The sequence below is a fragment of the Lampetra fluviatilis genome, chromosome 16, assembly GCF_964198595.1.
Source record: "Lampetra fluviatilis chromosome 16, kcLamFluv1.1, whole genome shotgun sequence".
Lineage (NCBI taxonomy): Eukaryota > Metazoa > Chordata > Hyperoartia > Petromyzontiformes > Petromyzontidae > Lampetra > Lampetra fluviatilis.
The window spans coordinates 2604312-2620026 of NC_136290.1; the positions used below are offsets into that span (position 1 = coordinate 2604312).

Consider the following 15715-nt stretch of genomic DNA (forward strand, 5'->3'; position numbering starts at 1 on the left):
TCTCTCCACTCAGGTTCACTTTGCGTGATTCCCGGTGTGTACGGGGGGGGGGGGGGGGGGGGGAGGCAACCCATATCGACCCAAGATGTGCTCTCTAGCCAGCGCTTTGAGTGAGCTCGCACGTCAAGTTGGAACCAACGACCTCCTGCGTACCAGGCGAGGTAGTTAACATCTCCCGACCACCGTAATGATGAAACACACGCGAAGTCCAAATATGCAGCAGGGGTCGGGATGGAACCTATGACCTCCTGCGTACCAGGCGAGGTCGTCAACATCTCCGCGATGTTATCCATAGCATGGCGGCGACATTGATGAATGTGCGTGGGGACTCTCTAGAGTCTAGAGCAGGGATCCTCAAACTACGGCCCACGGGCCACATGCGGCCCACCGAGGGCATTTATCCGGCCCATGGTCACTAATTGGGCTGCGCTGGTGAGCACTAATTGGGCTGCGCTGGTGAGCACTCATTGGGCTGCGGTGGTGGGCACTCATTGTGCTGCGGTGGCGAGCACTGATTTGGCTGCGCTGGTGAGCACTAATTGGGCTGCGCTGGTGAGCACTCATTGGGCTGCGGTGGTGGGCACTGATTGGGCTGCGGTGGCGAGCACTGATTTGGCTGCGCTGGTGAGCACTGATTGAGCTGCGGCGGTGGGCACTCATTGGGCTGTGCTGGTGAATGGTTCAATGGGCCAATTGACTGGACTTGCCCCGCAGGCCTAAGGCTGCCAGCCCTCCCCTGGCTGCGCTTGACTGGCTCTCCCTCCCTCAGCTCCCTCACTTGCCCCTCGGCTCCACTCCCAGTGATATTCCTGTGTGCTGAGTAAATGATAGAGGGGTAATAACAGAGTGATCTCTGATCTCTGGAGGGGCTGCCTGCTGTTTTCCCGTGCTGGTCAGTGACAGACAGCCGAGGAGTAGGAAACCCAATTTAAATGACAGTAAGTGCATTTATATTCTGATTGCTATGCAATTATGAGGTTTTATGTTGTATGTTGTGTAAGCCCCGGTTCATACTGTTGCGATCTCTGAGCAGTGCGAGTTCAGCCATATGCTTGTATGGCTGAACTTGCATTAGATTCGGAAGAAAAAAGGCACATGTGCCTTCTTTTTTCCTGCAGTGGAATCGGATCGCATGGGTCTTCTCCCCCATGCGATCAGATTCCTATGCGAGTTCGCAGATCGCACTGCGATCTGTGAACAAAACTGCAGGTGTAATTAACTTTTTAATGGCACCCGCACCAGTGTGAGCCTGGGGTAAAAGTGGAGTTCCCCCAATCAGACTGCATTGATGGGCAGTGCAGTCTGTATGTCTCTGAGTGGGCAAAGTTATTGCTGGTATATTGTTTTTGTAGCGCTGTATATATATTGGTATTTTACTAATAGCAATTTTGACTCCCTAGGAAACAATGATGTCAAGAAAGAGAAAAATGGACTCGGAGTGTAGGATATTCAAAAAACAGTGGACTTATGATTACTTTTTCATGCAGTACAAGGAAAGAGCTGTGTGTCTGATATGCCAGAATATAGTGTCTGTGTTCAAAGAATATAATTTACGTCGACACTATGAAACTCAACATAAAGATAAATATGATTGTTTGGTCGGAGAAGTGAGAAAAGATAAAATATTAAAACTGAAAAATACATTAACAACTCAGCAAAATACTTTTGTGAAGCAGAAGCAGCTAAATATTTAATTACTGCGAGCAAGTTTTCAAGTTGCCAAGCTAATAGTGTGCACTGGCAGACCATTCGTTGAGGGAGAATTTGTTAAAAAATGCCTTCTTTCTGTTGCCAAAGAGATGTGTCCAGAGAAGGCCGATTTATTTAGTACAGTGAGTCTTTCAGGACCTACAATTACACGGAGGATTAAAGAAATGGGAGACAATTTCCATCAGCATTTGCAAAACTCCACAAAAAAACGTTCCTATTTTTCCTTGGCACTCGACGAAAGCAATGATGTTCGTGATTCTGCACAACTTCTAATTTTTATTCTTGGGACGAATGACTATTTCGAAGTCACAGAAGAGCTTGCTGCAATGCAAAGCATCAAAGGAACAACTACAGGAGAGGATATCTATGACAAAGTTTGCCAAACTGTGAATGGTTTGGAGCTGAACTGGGCTAAACTAGCCAGTGTGACAACTGATGGTGCTCCTAGCATGGTGGGGTCTAAGAAAGGAGTAATTGCTCGCATTAACCAAGAGATGGACAAACATACCCATTCTCATCCAATAGCCATACACTGCCTCATCCACCAACAAGCGCTGTGTAGTAAATCACTGAAACGGGACTCTGTTAACTTCATTAGAGCTCATGCACTAAACCACAGACAATTTCAGGAATTTCTGTCTGAGCTAAATGTTGACTATGAAGATGTTCTGTACCACACAGAAGTCCGTTGGCTGAGTCGAGGGAGAGTTTTGAAACGTTTCTATGACTTACTTTCACAGATTACAGCTTTTCTGTTTTCAAAAAACAAAGAAGTACCAGAGCTCAATGATGCAGAATGGAAATGGCACCTTGCCTTTCTGACAGATGTAACAGAGCTACTCAACAGTTTCAATGTGCAACTTCAAGGAAAGGGGAAGCTCATCTGTGATATGCAATCACATGTCAAAGCATTTCAAGTAAAATTAGGCCTCCTCATCAAACAAGTGAAGGAGGAAAACTTCTGCCATCTCCCCACAACTCAAAATTTGTTAGCGGAAAAACCATTGGTTGCATTCCCAAACAAAACATGTGTGGATTCACTGGAAAAATTGCAAAAGGAGTTCCAATTTAGATTTAAAGAGCTTCATCTCCATGAACAGGACATACAGCTTTTCCGTAACCCATTTTCTATTGACATTGAAAATGTGGATACAATTTACCAAATGGAACTGGCTGAACTGCAGAATTGTGACTCTCTGAAAGACGCATTCAAGTCAAGCAGCCTTCATAATTTCTATGCATTTCTCCCCACTGAGACATATCCTCATCTCAGGAACCATGCACTCAAAATGGCAACCATCTTTGGCAATGCTTATGTCTGTGAACAAACTTTTTCCAGAATGAAACATTTGAAATCTCCAACCAGATCTAGACTAACGGATGCACACTTGCATCACTTGTTACGACTAGCAGTGACAAATATGGAACCGGACATTGACCATCTCATTAGCCAAAAGCAGGCCCATAGTTCCCATTGAAATACTGGCAAGTTTGTTGATTTAACTTCACTTGTTCTTCATTTTAAATATTGTATTTGTTCCCGTTTTGTTTCTTCACTTCAAAATAAGATATATGCAGTGTGCATAGGAATTTGTTCATAGTTTTTTTTAACTATAGTCCGGCCCTCCAACGGTCTGAGGGACAGTGAACTGGCCCCCTGTTTAAAAAGTTTGAGGACCCCTGGTCTAGAGCGTTGGAACGACGTACCTGCAGCATCCCGGCAAAGATGCCTATCATGAACATGGGCACGGAGAGCATGTCGCACAACACGTCCCACCAGGGCTGAAGGATCTTGAGGTCCTGGTGACCCTCCAATGAGAAGGAGGAGGTCAGGGCTCCGATGGGAATCATGACTCGAGCCGAGACTGCACACAAGCAGACACACAGGCAGACACACACACACACAGGCAGACAGACAAGCAGACACACACACAAGCAGACACACAGGCAGACACACACACACAAGCAGTATTAGTTATTACAGCAGTTCATGTTTTTATTACTATAGTAGTAGTAATTGTTTATTTTATTGATGTTATTATTAGTGTTATAATTATTATAGATGTTGTAGTTGTTATTATAGTAATGATTATAGACGTGGGAGATGTTATTATAGTAGTTATACTTGTGATTATAGATGTTGTGGTAGTGCTGGTCGTTAGGCTCCACTTCTCCCGTCAAATCGCGACGGTTTGTTGGTGGTGGTTGAGGGAGAGGGCCGCGTGGGCGAAACCAACTCGAGCGGCGTGCGCGGGAGGGGTTAATTCAATCAGCGAACATAAATTGTATTAATTTAAGGGGATAGACAGCAAACGCCACCTTTCACTAACGCTAGCAGACCCTCTTGCTTCTTGTTGCTATGGATGAAACAATAAAACTATAAACAAGTTCGCTACATTTTTTAAGCGCGTCTTGAGTTGATGCCCCTCCATACTTGGTATAGTCTGAAACGTAACCGCGCCTTATCTAGTCTATGTTATTAACCATGGGCCTTAATCCGGGCTATGAAATAAAGTGCAATGTCACGTGCAATGGAGCTGACCAATTTAAACACACCCGCGAAATGTCAACACCACGTGGCTCTTGGGGTGGTAGCTCTTGGGGTGGTAACTTATAAGGGGTTGACAGCTGTGTAGTGTATAGTGTAGTATAATGTATAGGATGAACGTTGACATTTCTAAGGGCATGGGGGTGACCAAAAAGGCCTGAATTGGTCTGTAATCAAGTAGGGCACTGATAAAGGGGTTGACAGGTATGATTACAGACAGAGACCCATAGAGACCTAAACGAGATAGATAGAGACCCAAAGAGATAGAGACCCAAGAGAGATAAATGGAGACCCACACAGATACATATAGCATACTGTCAACCCATACGGTTTACTCGTATTCTTGTACAGGGACATTGAGTAACATAATGCGCCTATTTGTTTGTGTTTCTCCCTTGTGATGGGACTTTGCAGGATGAACGTTGAGATGTATAAGGGGCACGGGGTGATCAGTAAGGTCTGAATTGGTCTGTAATAAGGTAGGGCACTGATAAGGGGTTGACAGTTATGCTACTGACACGAACAGTGTGACTATGCATACGTAGCCATCCATAGTGTAGTAGTAACGAAGGACTTCGCCGACACACTGCTTGGTCTCTGTCACTCCTCTTTGTTCCCGTCGTTCGCACTCCGCTGGTCCCGACAGCGGACCAGCTGCTCCTCGCGCGCGCCCCGCACGCGCTCTCCCGTCAGTCACTCCGCTCCCCCCGCTCCCCCCGCACACCGCTGGCCCACGGTGTGCTCGAAGCTCCTCCAGCCACGTGGCTGTGAGCCGCCACTGCACAGCCTTCAACAGCACTCGTGATGTAAAGTAAACGCATCGGCCGGTCTTGGTTACGCTTACTTCGCGCGTGTACAGCAGCTGTTGGATTTGGTTTGGATTCATTGCTGATCTTCCTCGGTTGATTCATTTTAGTTGCAATCGTAATTGGCTGAAAAGTTTGCCCCCAATTCGTGTTTGAAATATTTATTCTCACGTGGAGTACGCCACCCATGTCTGCCTTGTGCCATTTGAAGTGGGATTTGTATGCGTTGTGCATGCGTTCGTCACTCGAGCAGTGCGTCAGGTCGTGGACATAACACGACACTTCCACAATGATTAGAAACTAGGCTCAGGCCACGTTGGACTATACAGTACCTCAATGGCTCCAGTCCCATTCTGTCTGTGGGTTTGGCCCCTTCCAGTGTCTTTTAATTTCTTCTCTGCCCCCTTCCCCCCCTTTTGTGATCATCGGGCGTTATGGTTTTGTGCTTTAACAAGGGGTAACGTCAGTTTAACACGTAGGCTTTCGCGACCAATATTATTCATAATCAACGTTTTTGGGTTTAGATCGCGTTATTTATAAATGTGTCGTAATTGCCCGATGATGCTGGATGCAATTACCAGCGAAACGTCGTACTCAAATTGTAAATGTTGTGGTTTCGCGCTTCAACACACCGGTGAGCTAAAGTAGTGAACTAATTTGTCTTTTGTCAACGTGACACTTTTTTACTGATTGGCCGTGTCGGGTGGTGGAGGGTTACGACACATTTATGAATAACGCGATCTAAACCCAAAAACGTTGATAATGAAGGGGTAACGTGCTTGGGTTAGCTTATTTTCAAATTCACCGTCAACCCAGTGTACATTAACGCACTACACCAGTTCCAATAACCAACAAAAATGTGTTATCAATGCCGTGCAAATGGGCAAAGTGTGTTCACGTAGCCAGCACACAGTTGGACTTTCATTGGGGGTTCACTGCTAACGTTGGGAGGATACCCGAGAGTTAATTTCGCAATTGTCCCAGAATCTCTGCTTTGCTTAGTGACCTTACGATCGCAGGTGCTGTGGCACCATCGGCATGCAACGCGACATTTACATTCCCCCTCCAACCCAGCTTAAATATACGCTCCAAGCTTGGTGGTGTTTCATTCTTCATCTGAGGACGGCTGCTTGCGTTGTAGCCGAAACGTCTTGAGAATTATTTTATTATGTTTTATTTTTATTATTTTATTATTTCCCTTCTACGTGACTTTTCCGAAAGAACCAAGAAGATGAATCCGTGCAGTCACGAAAGCTTTAAATCGAAATTTTCAAGGCTGTTTAATAATCGCGGTCATATTGCTGTCACCCATCACCCCTGTCCGATTACGGTTGGGAGGAAATAAGGGGGGAGTTTTTAGACCAAGCAGCTACCAATCAAACGATTTGTTAAACATCAAACTTGGGTCTGATGGCAACCAAGCACGCTATTGGCATTGACGCATCATGAGGCATTGTAAAGGATTGCGCTTTAAATCCCATAAAAGTTGAAGGATTCATAATAAACGAATTGTCTAACTAGGATGTCTTGCATGCCTCGGCAATTACCAATACAGCTGTTGTTCATGATTCAAACAGTGTATCCATAACCTAGACACGTTAGCATAACCCAATACCAACCTGCAATAAACACTATAACGTTATTTCTCAACTAGGTTGTTGGGGGCCGCCTCCAAGGTTCGATGCGTACTGTCACCTGGTTGGGATTGCGGGATCGAGACAAGGCGACGTAGAGCTGCTGGCCGTGGGAGAAGACCGTCGTCTGCAGATCGATTCCAACGTAATCGAACGTCTGTCCCTGCGCCTCCGTCGTTCATGCAGGGGGCGCGTAGGTTTGCAGCACCCCCTGCATGAAAATGATGGGAAGTGCAGCGTTCATCACAGATACTAGGTGGGCGTTTATATTATTAATAGGATGAGCATATTTTAAAGGTCGATTGGAACACATTTTCTCCAAGGAAATGCGTACCTCGAATTTTAATGAGTTATCAAGTTTTACTAACCATTTTATAAATTCTCTGTGTGCCCTCCACCTGCTGTACGGACAACATCGAGACGATAGTTGAATTCGTCCCAAACGCCTCTCAAAGCGTCTTCTTCCACTGAAGTCACCGCTGCCGTGATTCTGTTCTTGAGACTATCCAGATGTGTGTGTGTGTCTGCCTGTGTGTCTGCTTGTGGTGGGGCCTTACCATCAGCCCCACCAAAACTAAGCACCTGCCTGGGTATTTTGTACCATCTGACACTCCACCCCCACAACTCCCAATCGGTGATGGGGCAGTTGTGGAGAGAGTGGAGAGTTTCCCATACCTGGGCAGTGTGCTTATGACCGGCTCCAGTTTATCAGCAGAGGTCTCACTCCGAATCAGTCGAGCGGCAATATCTTTTCATCGGTTGCGTAACGCTGTGTGGAAGCTACCTGGTCTGTCGCTCCGCACGAAGCTTCAGGTCTTCTCGGCCACGGTCATTCCCTCCCTTCTCTACGCTTGCGAAACGTGGACCCCCCTAATGGAGCATCTTCGTCGGTTGTAAACATTTAGGCTGGCCTGCCTACGATCAATCCTGGGTTTAACCAGGCTGGATTGTGTGAGGAGCTCACAAATCCTTGAAAGATCTGGGTAAAGTCCCATCGGTGAGCTCCTCCGGCAGGCAAGGCTGCGTTGGCTGGGTCATGTAGCCCGCATGCCCAGCTACCGCATGCCTAAACAGCTTTTGTTCGGCCGGATCGAGGGGGCTAAACGGGCGCGGCACGGGCTAGAGAAGAGATGGAGCGATGTGGTACAGGAGGACGTGGAGCTGAGTGGACTTGCCGATGACTGGTACCAGCGGTGTCAAGATCGGCCTCAGTGGAGGAGGCTCGTGAAAGACGCTACTTGGCAGTTGGAGGCAGTCGCCCTCCAACAACAACGGAGGGCGGAGGAGCGACGCTCACAACAACGAGCGGAGCGCCGGGTGGCTAAAGCACAGCAAGTTGGTACAGTAGGGGGCACAGGTGGTGCATCTGCATCAGCCAGTAATCTCGGTCATCTCGGTCAGTCGACCCGTGGCACCTGCTGGGTCTGCCCCGTGACCTCCTGCCAGCGGGCGTTCGACACTTCACGTGGCCTCAAGGTGCACTTGGCCTGGCACAAGCGTCGTGGTGACGTCACCGCCACTTAGTGGCGAATGGCGGTTGTTGTCTGCTTGTGTGTGTGTCTGTGTGTGTCTGCTTGTGTGTCTGTGTGTGTGTGTGCGCCTCTGTGTGTGTCTGCTTGTGTGTGTGTGTGTCTGTGTGTGTGTGTCTGCTTGTGTGTGTGTGTGTCTGCGTGTGTGTCTGCTTGTGTGCAGTCTCGGCTCGAGTCATGATTCCCGTCGGAGCCCTGACCTCCTCCTTCTCATTGGAGGGTCACCAGGACCTCAAGATCCTTCAGCCCTGGTGGGACGTGTTGTGCGACATGCTCTCCGTGCCCATGTTCATGATAGGCATCTTTGCCGGGATGCTGCAGGTACGTCGTTCCAACGCTCTAGACTCTAGACTCTAGAGAGTCCCCACGCACATTCATCAATGTCGCCGCCATGCTATGGATAACATCGCGGAGATGTTGACGACCTCGCCTGGTACGCAGAAGGTCATAGGTTCCATCCCGACCCCTGCTGCATATTTGGACTTCGCGTATGTCTCATCATCACGGTGGCCGGGAGATGTTAACTACCTCGCCTGGTACGCAGGAGGTCGTGGGTTCCAACTCGACGTGCGAGCTCACTCAAAGCGCTGGCTAGAGAGCACATCTTGGGTCGATATGGGTTGCCTCCCCCCCCCCGTACACACCGGGAATCGTGCAAAGTGAACCTGAGTGGAGAGACGTCTTCAAGGAGACCACACGGCGTCACGTCATGGTCACGTGGTACCCACTTCCCCCACCTCCGCCCAGAACATGAACGAGCGCATTTTGTGTGTGCCTGTGCCGAGAGGCTTCGACGTGGATCTGAAGGAGTGGAACGAGACCGTGCTGAGGAAGCTCATGGCCAACCCCAGGGCCCACACGGTGAGGTCCCCCCTCGGGCCGGCTCGACACGACCATGCAGGGGGGAGAGAACCGCTGGTTGCCAGCGGTAAGGCCGGCTGCGCCACCGGCAATTGCCCGAGGAATAGTGTAATGTACAGTATAGTGCAGGGGTGGGCAAACTTTTTCACTCACGGGCCACAATGGGTTCTAAAATTTGACAGAGGGGCCGGGCCAGGAACAGATGGATGGAGTGATTGTGTGAACTAATATAAATTACATGTAAAAATGATTACATGAAAGGATTTGGCCTTTAATAGGTAGCAAAGCATTTATTTGCAAGGCAATTTAACAAATTGCACGAACATGAACAATAGAAAAACATGTCGTAACATGACTGATCAAACATCATGAAAACATCTCAGGCCTGCGCCCAAACCAATTACCTCACTTGAACTTCTTTATTATCTACATTAACAGGTTAGAGCAGCAACGCAGGCTGTGTGATGTAGATTTGGCTCCAACCTCGCTGCAGCAACACATAATCAGTTTCAGTGGGAACAGTGTTGTTGATCTCCCATTTTTGCCAGTGCATCCATGTCTGGAGTTATTTTGGTTGTGGCAATTCTCAGGATAGATCTGAGGTGCTGATCCGTTAACTTTGATCTGTGACGGGCTTTGTTGGCGTTCATGATGCTGAATGTCTGCTCACACACATAAGTCGAGCCAAACAAATTTTCTGTGCAGTCCTCCGGAGGTTTGGAAACGTGGCTCTGTTAAGTGAAGCATAAAAGTCATTCAGTTTAACAGAGTTGAACTTCTTCTTTAGGACGGAGTCAGACTGAAGATCTATCAGTTCCAACTGCAGCTCCTGTGGTGCTGTTTCAAGGTCTTGTGACAGGGGACAGGACACCAGCTGAAGTGACTGTTCAATGTTTTCGAAATCAGAGAACCTATGGCAAAATTCTCCGTGCAGGTCCTCTAGCGATTTGCTGTATTTTTTGGCGTTTCGCGGTGCCTCTTCCTGCATGGCAAGTGTGGGGAAATGAGCGAAAGATTTGTTCGCAATTTGTCCGGAGAACAAAGTGAGCTTGGATTTGAAGGGTTTCACATGTTTGTACATGTCGTGAACAAACTGATCTTTCCTTCTGCAGTTTCACATTCAGCTCATTCATGTGTGAAAATATGTCCACAGCAAACACAAAGTTACTAAGCCAGTTCTTGTCGCTTAGCTCAGGGAATTCGTCAGATTTCCCCATCAACTCGAAAAATGCGATGATGTCCTCTTTCAGCTCCCACACTCGTTGGAACACTTTCCCCAAACTTAACCAGCGGACACGAGAGTGGTACAGCAAGTCCTGATGATCCGCATAAGTTTCCTCCAGGAACGTAATAAACTGACGGTGCTGAAGTCCCCTTGCTCGTATAAAGTTCACAAGTTTTACGACTGGATTCACGACATGATTCAGCTGCAATACAGACTTACACAGGTATTCCTGATGGATGATGCAGTGAAGGAAAATAAGATCCTGGACAGGGTTTTCCTCTTTCACTTTATCCTGGATTCTTTTCAGCAGCCCAACGTTTTTTCCAGTTAAATTTGGCAATCCATCCGTTGTGACATTGACAAGTTTACTCCGAGATAGTGTCATTCTTTCGATGACAGCAGATACCTGGTTATACAAGTCCTCTCCCTTCGTTGCTCCTTTCAGGGACTCCATGGTCAAAAACTCCTCTGTTATCGCAAAACTGTCGTCAATTCCTCCGATAAAAATGAGGAGCTGAGCAGTGTATTTTACGTCTGTACTTTCATCCAGTGCTAGTGAATATAATTCAAAGGAATCAGATTTTTTGCTTAATTGACTGGCTATATTTTTATCAATCAGTTCCACACGGCGAGTCACAGTCCTGCGTGATAAACTGACTTTTTCAAATTTGCTTTTGATCTCCGGACACAAGATGTCTGCTGTCTGTACCATGTATTCTTTTACAAACTTGCCTTCGGAGAAAGTGGTAATGAGTGGTAATGTTGGTGAGAAGAAGTGTTTAGAGAAATTTTAAATCGAAGCGAAGAAGGAATTTATTGAAAAGTTTGTATAATTAATGATTTTTCAAACTTTAATGATGTTTTCTGTGCTTAAAACTCTTTAAAAAAACTGAGGTCTAGAACGGACTCGTGAAATTCGGAGAGAACTCGGAGTTAAGTTTCGTTTGTTTTGTTGAATTACACAAAGTGCGCCTTCTAATGGAGATATGGGGGCATTACAGGAGGAAGGTGAAATTTAATTTAATAATAATATTTGGACAACTTCGGCGGGCCGGATTAAAAAGCCCAACGGGCCATATACGGCCCATGTCTGCGCTAAATAAATCAATTGTTAATTAGCCCTGTTGCAAGAGGTAAATTTGCCTCTTGTCAAACATTTTACCGTGCGTAACCCGTTTGTGATGTATAACATTTTTCCCACTCAAATTCGCAATGCAAAAAGAATAGCAATGCAAATTGCTACTCTGATTAGCACGGTTGGCTATGCGAAAGAAATTCAACATACATACATACAAACGAACTCGAGTCAATGTGAATTATCAAGACAATTTATTTACAGTTGGTAATACATAACATAGGTTTCATGAGTTAGATTGCGTCAGCTGCCCCTAAGGCCCGTCGTATCGACATCGTATGCATCCAAGAAACGAAGTGGAGTGGAGCAAAGGCGAGGGAGATTGGATAAGGATACAAACTGTTCTACAACGGTGAAAGAAACACCAAGAACTGCGTTGGAATCGCAGTCAGCCAAAATCTACGAGACAACGTCGTGGCCGTCCACCGTGTTTCCGACTGCCTCATGTCTATCGAAATCAACTCAAACGACCTACGCCTCCGGGTGGTATCTTGTTATGCGCCGCAGCCTGGCTACCCAGCAGATACCAAGGAGGAATTTTGGGAACAATTTGATGAACACATGCAATCGATAAACGGAGAAGAGCAGTTAGTAATTGGTGGAGACCTAAATGGACACGTTGGAAAAGCCCGGGATGGATACCCTCGAAACCATGGTGGCCAAGGATATGGTACCCGGAACGATGAGGGAAACCGAGCCCTGGACTTTGCGGAAGCCTATGATCTTGTTCTCGCCAACACCTTCTTCAAGAAGAGACCGTCCCATCTCATTACGTATGCCAGTGGTGGGAGATCAACTCAAATTGATTACTGGCTTGTCAAGCGGGATAAGCTGAAAACGGTGACAAACACTAAAGTCATACCATCGGACAACATCGCCCCACAACATCGCATCCTGGTCATGGACATGAAAATGGACATTGGCCAGCGACATCGCCCACCAACAACGGGACAGCAGCGAATTAAGTGGTGGCGGATGAAGGAATGCAAGGATCAGCTGAGAGTCGCCCTCAATCAGATTGACGTGAACACCAACCGACCAGCGAATGCGATTTGGGAAGATCTCGCCGGCCAACTGTGCACAGCAGCAATGGAAGCACTGGGGCTAACTAAGCCGGGAAAACGCTTCATTGACAAGCAAATATGGTGGTGGAACGAAGAAGTGCAGCTAGCAGTGAAAGAGAAGAAGCTAGCTTTCAAGAAGTGGCGCCAAACGCTCGCAGATCTGGATTACCAACACTGCAGAAACTAATTCTAGATTTGAAGCTTTCGTGACTGCAATGATTCATACTCTTAGGTTTTTTCGGTAAAGTCACGTAGGTAAAAAAATTTAAATTAATAAAAGTAAAATAAAAGAAATTAAACAATTCACGACGTTTCGGAAGCAACACAAGTACTTGATACAGCTGTCGTGGCTGTGACGGTTCCACCTGAAGACGGAGGCTTGTGTTGCTTCCGAAACGTCGTGAATTTTTTAATTTTTTAATTTGTTTTATTTTACTTTTATTAATTAAAATTTTTTACCTACGTGACTTTACCGAAAAAACCTAAGAGTATTACAGAAACTGCAAATCGGCAGCGAAGCGAGTAGTAGCAGCGGTGAAATTAGCTCAATACGACCAACTGTATGTCGAACTGGACACACAAGATGGTGCCAATAAGATCTATCGACTGGCAGAGGCGCGCCATCGTTCGACTCAGGATATTGGTCAGGTTAAATGCATAAAGGATGAGAATCACAGCGCTCTCAGAGACCCGCCTGCCATCCTTCAATGCTGGAGCGACTACTTCTCTGGAATCTGCAACCAGGAATTTCCCCACCCACCGATTATTAGCGCTGAACACGTCCTCGGTCCCGTTTTGCCTATCACCATCATCGAAGTGGAACAAGCTATCAAGATAATGAAGAATGGGAAAGCGACTGGCCCGGACGATATCCCTGCTGAGGCCTGGAAGATCCTTGGCAGGCAGGGTGCTGCCCTCCTTACCCAGCTCTTCAGCACCATCACGAGCACCGGTGAGGTCCCAGAAGCCTGGTCGACCAGCACGACGGTTCCAATTTGGAAGGGTAAAGGGGACGTGGCAGAATGCTCGAATTACAGGTCAATCCGGCTCCTGTGTCATGCGATGAAGATCTTTGAGTGAGTTTTGGACACGAGGATTAGAAACATCATCACCCTATCACCCAACCAATGCGGCTTCGTTAAAGGATGTGGCACTACGGACGCCATATTCGCGGCGAGGCTCCTGCTGGAGAGGCACAGAGAGAAGAACCAAGCTGTGCACGTGTCGTTCCTCGACCTTGAAAAGGCATTTGACAGGGTCCCCCACGACCTCATCTGGCACTCGCTTCGATCCCATGGAGTCCCTGAAACCTACGTGCATTGGGTGCAACTCCTATACAAGAACGTCACCAGTGCAGTCAGGTGTGCAGTGGGCATATCACCGCCATTTCCCATCAGCGTTGGAGTGCACCAAGGATCGGCCCTGTCACCACTCCTGTTTATCCTGTGCATGGACACGATCACTGCCGACCTGCACACGCCCCTGCCATGGTCAATTCTCTATGCGGATGACGTCCTCCTCTCAGATGAAGAGAGAGGAGATGTGGAAAGACAATCGCGCCTGTGGAAGGAACGTTTGGACGAAAACGGGATGAGGTTCAACATCAAAAAGACGGAGTATATGGAGTGTGGCCCCCAAACCGACGGCACCATCAGCATTGACGGAGAAGATCTGAAGAAAGTGACGGACTTTAAGTACCTGGGCTCCAGCATCAGCTCAGATGGAAGCATCACGACTGATGTGAGGTCACGAGTCAATGCGGCATGGATGAAGTGGAGGCAAGTCACCAGAGTCCTCTGTGATCGGAAAATGCCGGATAGGCTGAAGGGAAAAATTTACAAGACCATCGTCCGACCGGTGGCACTCTATGGATCCGAGTGCTGGCCAGCCACAACTGTACACGAACAAGCCCTCCATACCATGGAGATGAGGATGCTCAGATGGAGCCTTGGACTGACTCGATGGGATCGTGTAATGAACGAAGACGTTCGGAAGCAACTTGGTGTGGCCCCCATTGCGGACAAGATGCTTCAGGCAAGGCTTTGGTGGTACAGCCATGTGATGCGAAGTGAAGAGTCATCAGTGGCCAAGACTGCCATGCGTATTGAGCCAGAGGGCCGCCGTCCACGCGGACGTCCGAAGAAGCGATGGATGGATCGAATAAAGGAAGACATGAAGACGGTCAACGCATCCCCTGAAGATGCCCTGACCGAGCCAAATGGAGAAGACAATGCCGAAAAGAGGACCCTGTGCCACAGCGGGAACAACGCTAGGAAGAAGAAGATTGTGTAAATATAAATGTGTCGTGGAACACGCCACAACCTGACACGGTAAGGTTTGTCAAGTAAACAGAACATGCCAATTCATTACTAGTACAGCACACCGGTGTTGGAGAGCAAATCAACAACATTTACAATCTGAATACGACGTTTAGCCAGTAATTACAAATAGCTTCGTCAGGCGACTGCCAGATTTGTGTATAAATCCTCCTGTTTCATTCCTTAAAGAGGGATAGATGTGATGATGTCACTTGTGAGCTCTTCTTGTGTGAAGGGGGAGGATTAATGTATGCATATGAATAACAATGGGGGTATCCATTGCCTGTTGGGTTATTTATATGTTAATCAACGCACATTATGCATGCACATTATTCTTGTACGTCCTGTCGTTTGAGTGCAATAAAATAACAGCACCTGGTATTGTCTGCATACAGTTGATCCCCATTTATGTATGCTGACCTGTATAGGCATGCATTTAAACAATTATTTGAAGATTCATTTCTGAGCAGCGCTAAGGCTGTAGCTATCCGAATGGTTAAGATTATTTGTATTTAACACGTAGGCTTTCGCGAACAATATTATTCATAAAAAAGGTTTTTGGGTTACATCGCGTTATTTATAAATGTGTCGTAACCCTCTACCAAAATTGAGTCACGTTGACAAAAGTCAAATAGTTCACGACTATTTGTCTTTTGTCAACGTGACATTTTTTACTGTTCGGCTGTGTCGGGTGGTGGAGGGTTACGACACATTTATAAATAACGCGATCTAACCCAAAAACCTTTATTATTAATTATTTGTATTTATCTCCATTTCGATAGATTCTCTAATTAGTCTTGGCCAGTAGTAACTAGTCTTGCACAGAACGTCAATGAGTGTCCTTGTTGGCATGCGTGTTCTGCCACTGCTGACAGTTGTATTTGG

At 47.0% G+C, this 15715-nt stretch overlaps 1 protein-coding gene across 1 annotated transcript; it reads left to right on the forward strand.

The window, feature by feature from the left end:
* Positions 1 to 8404: 8404 nt before the first annotated feature.
* On the forward strand, positions 8405 to 14785 carry LOC144936433 (uncharacterized). Its single transcript, XM_078863483.1, is given in 6 exon segments — positions 8405 to 8548; positions 8975 to 9088; positions 11956 to 12666; positions 13149 to 13577; positions 13653 to 14715; positions 14718 to 14785. Coding segments are annotated over 6 exon segments (2529 nt in total).
* Positions 14786 to 15715: the final 930 nt, after the last annotated feature.